The 5,390-nt window shown below is 48.9% G+C and overlaps 1 protein-coding gene across 1 annotated transcript; it reads left to right on the forward strand.

Moving 5' to 3' along the window:
• Positions 1-2,030: 2,030 nt before the first annotated feature.
• LOC112178398 lies at positions 2,031-5,189 on the forward strand. Its single transcript, XM_024316551.1, has 4 exons — positions 2,031-2,444; positions 3,069-3,156; positions 3,199-4,771; positions 4,883-5,189. Exons 1-4 carry the CDS (start codon positions 2,031-2,033, stop codon positions 5,187-5,189), a joined length of 2,382 nt encoding a protein of 793 aa, XP_024172319.1.
• The last annotated feature ends 201 nt before the right edge of the window (positions 5,190-5,390 follow it).

Below are 5,390 nucleotides of genomic sequence, written 5' to 3' on the forward strand. Positions count from 1 at the left end.
GACTGTGTGAAGCTCAAAGACCAGATTCAGGTATGGCTTAATAATGGCAGTTTGTAGGTGGAAGCTCTAGTAACGGCGGCAACGCTTGTAGACCTGAACCCTTTTCCTGACACTGGGATCAATATGGTCGATGTGAACTGGGCCAAGCAGAACCAGAGGAAACCAACCTTGGATTTGAGTACAAAGGGACGAGAAGGAAAGTCTGCTGAGGATGAGACCCCTGCAAAGAAGAAAGCTAAACCAGTCGGTCAAGCCTCACCCGTGGTCCTATGCTCGCGATGCAAAGAAGAGTGTGGCATCCAAGTGTCACATGAAGAGCTCGAGCAGACATTTCGTTTTGGCTCTTTCCCGCCCATCAAATGGGCCTTACCATCGCGAAACTATCAACCTTCTAGCCCAAGAGAAAAAGAGAAAATGGAGTCACCACCATCCCCAAAGGACTCCAATTTGTTCAAGAAGCTGAGAGCGGCCGTGGTTGATTAGAAACAAGAGGAGAAGGCTACGAACAAGTGCAAAGACATTTTGACCAAGCCCTACATCCCGCCGGCGCCAGTCGCCACCATCAAGGAAGGAAAGTGGTACACCAGGGAAAAGGGGAAGGCAGTGGAAATAAGCACTTCCAGGAAGAGAAAACTGCAGCGCAGGTTTGGGGAAGCCAAGCGAGCGCTAGAGGCTCTGGACCAGGGCCTGATCAAGCCTTCGCAATTGGTCAAATCACCTGAACAGTATCAGAAGGAGATGGAGGCACTAGCTGCTAAGCCATTAATGGCTCCCCGCAGCCTTCAAAAACAGGTGAGCTCAGCAACAGGGGCATCTAAGCCCAGTGTTTTTTGCAGGATCACTGAGGAGAGAACACCTCCGCTAGCTCGAAAGGAGAGTTCACCGAATCGGCGACCACATGTCAGGCGCAGGTTGTTTCTCGAAGAACCAGAAGCTAAATCCTCGGTTTTTGAGAGACTGGGGGGCAAGGACAAGACTACCGATACTTTACAGTGGAGACCAAAAAAGGTCCAGAGTGTAGTGGTCGCTCCCATAGCAAGGGAACCGAAGTCAGACTCCCCTAAGCAGGCTCCCGTGATACAGGAACACAAGCAGTGTGAGGTAAAAGGCCTCACAGAGGAGTCGTTGATGGACTATTTGGCTAAGCAATTCAACCCTGACACCCCTGTCAACGAACCCAAACTTAAACTGGAAGATGACATGGAGGAGACAGATATGACTGACACGTCTTGCAACATGATTTACGTGCTCCCTGCTAGGTATGCACTATCGGTCGCAGCTCAGGACTGCGTAGAAGCTGAGGAAAGTAGTGCACAGCCCTTGCAGATCACATCGGCAATCACGACACCTATGGAAGAGGCTGTCTTTCTTGAAATGGAGGATACTCACAGCAAAGAATTCTTCATGAGCTTCACCAGACCAACCCCTGCTATGGTCCAACACATGAGACCTCTATATATAACAGCAGAAGTTGGCGGCACCAAAGTTAGCAAGATCATGGTTGATACCGGAGCTGCCGTTAATGTCATCACTACCAGGACCATGCACTTGCTCGGAATCAAGAAAGAGAAAATCCAGTCTACGTCCCTCACGCTCAAGAACTTCGCGGGAACTGTAACAAAGACCCTGGGATTACTTTTCTTACGCATCAAGGTTGGCCATGCAGAGGGAGTTTATGCTTTCTTTGTGACAGATTGTTATGCGGCCTACAGTGCTATTCTGGGCAGAGACTGGATCCACCAGAGTTACTGTGTTCCGTCAACCCTTCATCAGGAACTAATTATGTGGAACAAGGAGACAGATAAAGCTGAGGTGATCAAAGCGGATCCTCGTCCATTCCCAGTTTCCGCGAATTATGTAGATGCCAGGTACTATTTGGAGCCTATCACTCCATTGCAGGTCAGTGGCATCGATGACAAAGGCCGCCCCACAGGGTTGACGGCCTCTGAATTGGCACAATGGGGGCTTACGCTCGCAAAAGAAGGCTTGGAAAGGCCTGGCCACGCTGTGCCCAAATCCTTAAATGATTAATGGATTACGACCTCCCAGAGGAAGGGGTAGAGGCCTTCCACTCGCTGTACGAAATACTATCATCATACTTAGTGGAAAAAGAGGCCTACAATCGAGTCGTGACCTTAGAGGCCGTCAATGAAGAACTCTCTGATCCGGAACAAAAAGATGCGGTAGATATCCAGCTTGCTCCGGCAGCGCTGGACGATACACCTCCTAAGGTCAGAGACCCTACCGAGAAGGTCAATCTTGGAACAACAGATGAGCCTATGGAAGTGGCTATCAGCGCTTATTTAGAGCCTGGTGAGAAACAGAGGCTCATTGGCTTATTACTAGAGTTCAAAGACTGTTTCGCAGAGAAGTATGAAGACATGCCCGGCCTGTCACCGGACTTGGTTTCCCATCAACTGCCAACACTCCCTGACAAGAGGCCTGTGAAATAAGAGCCACGAAGAATGAATTCAGAAACCCAAGTCTTTGTCAAGGAGGAAGTCGAAAAAATGCATAAATCAGGCATTATCAGGGTAGCCAAATATAATCAGTGGCTGTCTAATATAGTACCTGTTCGCAAGAAGAATGGCAAGATGAGGGTATGCGTAGACTACAGAGACCTTAATATCGCTACACCTAAAGATGTCTACCCCATGCAGGTCGCGGATATGTTAGTAGACGCCGTAGCAGGACACGAATTGTTGTCCTTCATGGACGGAACCGCAGGGTATCACCAGATTCCGGTCGTAGAGGAAGGCAGGCATAAGACCGCATTCCGGTGTCCCGGGTTCGCGGGCGTTTTTGAATATGTGGTTATGCCTTTTGGACTGAAGAATGCTGGAGCAACGTATCAGAGAGCCATGAACCTGATCTTCCATGACATCCTGGGAAAGATTTTAGAGGTTTACATCGATGACGTAGTTGTGAAGTCTCAGAAGAGAGGAGACCACATCACAGATCTCAGAAAGGTATTCGAGCGCATGCGGCAACACAAGCTCAGGATGAATCCCGCTAAATGCGTTTTTGGAGTTCAAGCAGGAGATTTTCTAGGATTCATTGTCCATCAGAGAGGAATTGAGGTCCCTGAAGACAAGGCAAGCACAGTCATCAATGCATCTCCTCCGCGAACGAAAAAGGAATTGCAGCGTTTGCTGGGTAAGATCAACTTTCTGAGACGTTTCATCTCTAACTCTGCAGGTAAAATCCAGCCCTTCTCTCCATTGCTGAGGCTGCAGGGTCAGAACGAGTTTGTATGGGAGCCTAAACATCAAGAGGCTTTCGACAGAATCAAGGCCTACCTAGCGAGCCCACCAGTGCTTGTTCCCCCGAGAGCTGGATTTCCATTGAAGCTATATATTTCAGCAGCTGAGGCTTCCATTGGCAGCCTACTCGCCCAGGATGATGAGGAAGGTGTGGAGCATGCCATTTTCTACCTCAGTAGGACACTTACAGATTACGAAACAAGGTATACTCCTATGGAAAAGCTGTGGCTTACATTGTATTTCTCAGCTTGCAAGATGCGACACTACATGTTATCCTTTACTACTTACATCATTGCTCAAACCGACCTGGTCAAATACATGTTGTCGCGACCTATTCTGAGAGGCCGCATCGGCAAGTGGGTACTGGCCCTGTCTGAATTCTCGCTACAATACGTTCCCCAGAAAGCAGTAAAGGGACAGGCCATCGCAGACTTTCTGGCACATCACCATATGATAGATATCCCCACAGTGAAGGAGTTAGAGATAGCGACCGCAACTACAACTCGACCAGATTTGGCGCGCATTCTAGAGTACGCCATATGGTATCAAGCCACAGTCTCCTTGCAACCTTGGGTATTATTTTTTGATGGCTCAAGAACTGAAACATTAGCAGGGGCAGGGATTGTTTTGGAGAACCCGGCGGGCGATCGTTTCTCTTACTCTTTCCAATTGGAGTTTAAGTGTACGAACAACCAAGCAGAGCATAAGGCCCTTATTATTGGCCTGGAAGTCTTACTGGAATTGGGAGTAAGAGACGTTCAGGTACGTGGCGACTCTCTGCTCGGGATAAATCAGCTTCAAGAGAAATACAGGTGTGTAAGCTGTTTGCTCGTACCATATTTGAATCGCGCCATTGAGCTTCTAGATCAATTTGATGACGCAGATTTGGAGTACATCCCTCGCGAGCGCAATTTCGCGGCCAATAAACTCGCTCAATTGGCTACAGGCATTACATTGAAGTATGGGGTTCGCGAACGCATTCTGAAAGTCGAGTGCCGCACACTGCCTTCATGGCTAGCGCAGCCTGACCCTCCTGATGATCCGGTCGTCGCGGTCCTAGAGCCTATTGACGTCGACTGGCGCATTCCGTTGATCGATTACCTCAAACAACTAGACCCTACAGCAGACAGGAAGATTCACTTTCTTGCCTTAAACTACTTCCTCAGGGGTGACGAGCTGCGACGACGTGGGGAAGATGGCATAGACTTCCGGTGTGTCTATGGACGCGAAGCAAAGCGATTAATGCTCGAAGCACACACAGGAGTGTGCGGAGCCCATCAAGCGGGACCTAAGATACGTTGGCTCATCAGGAGACATGGTTATTACTGGCCCAGCATTTTGAAGGACTGTATCACATTCGCCAAAGGATGCCAAGACTGTCAGGCACATGGTCCAGTCCAGCACATCCCCAATATTCCCATGCAACCCATTATTAAACCTTGGCCTGCACGAGGCTGGGCATTAGACTTGATTGGGATGATTCACCCCTACTCCTCTCTCCAACACAAGTTCATCATCGTGGCTACTGATTTCTTCACCAAGTGGGTCGAAGCTGAGCCTTTGAAAGAGGCTTCAGGTGCCACCATTCGCCAATTCATTTTTCATAACATCATCTGCAGGTTTGGGATCCCTGAAGTGCTTGTTTCCGACAGGGGAGCAGCATACATGGGAGGTGCGGTCGAGCAACTTGTCAACGAATTGGGCATCCAGTTCATCCACAGCACTCCATATTACTCTCAGTCCAACGGTCAAGCGGAGGCCAATAACAAGATTATTATTACCCTGCTAAAGAAGATGTTGGTTGAACCTCGCCAGTGGCACGACACGTTGTATGAGACACTATGGGCTTATCGCACTTCTAAGAAGAATCCCACCGCTACAACGCCCTATGCACTAATGTTTGGCCATGATGCAGTTTTACCCTAGGAACTCAACGTTCACTCCTTACGCGTACAAGATCAGCATCACTTGATCGGTGAAGATTATGTCCAGGCAATGTGGCAAGAACACGAAGATATGAGCGAGCAACGCTTAGCGGCTTTGGATAATTTAGTGATGGAAAAACAGCGAATCGCCCGCGCTTATGATAAGAGGACGCGTGGCCGTAGTTACAAAGAGGGGGACCTT

The sequence above is a fragment of the Rosa chinensis genome, chromosome 7 (assembly GCF_002994745.2).
Source record: "Rosa chinensis cultivar Old Blush chromosome 7, RchiOBHm-V2, whole genome shotgun sequence".
Lineage (NCBI taxonomy): Eukaryota > Viridiplantae > Streptophyta > Magnoliopsida > Rosales > Rosaceae > Rosa > Rosa chinensis.

Excerpts from the sequence above, each read along its gene's own strand:
- LOC112178398 (XM_024316551.1), top strand. The coding sequence starts at position 2,031 with ATGGATTACGACCTCCCAGAGGAAGGGGTAGAGGCCTTCCACTCGCTG. Across the intron at positions 3,157-3,198 it reads GGAATTGCAGCGTTTGCTGG|GTAAAATCCAGCCCTTCTCT; the intron begins GTAAGATCAACT and ends CTAACTCTGCAG. Across the intron at positions 4,772-4,882 it reads TACTCCTCTCTCCAACACAA|GTTTGGGATCCCTGAAGTGC; the intron begins GTTCATCATCGT and ends CATCATCTGCAG.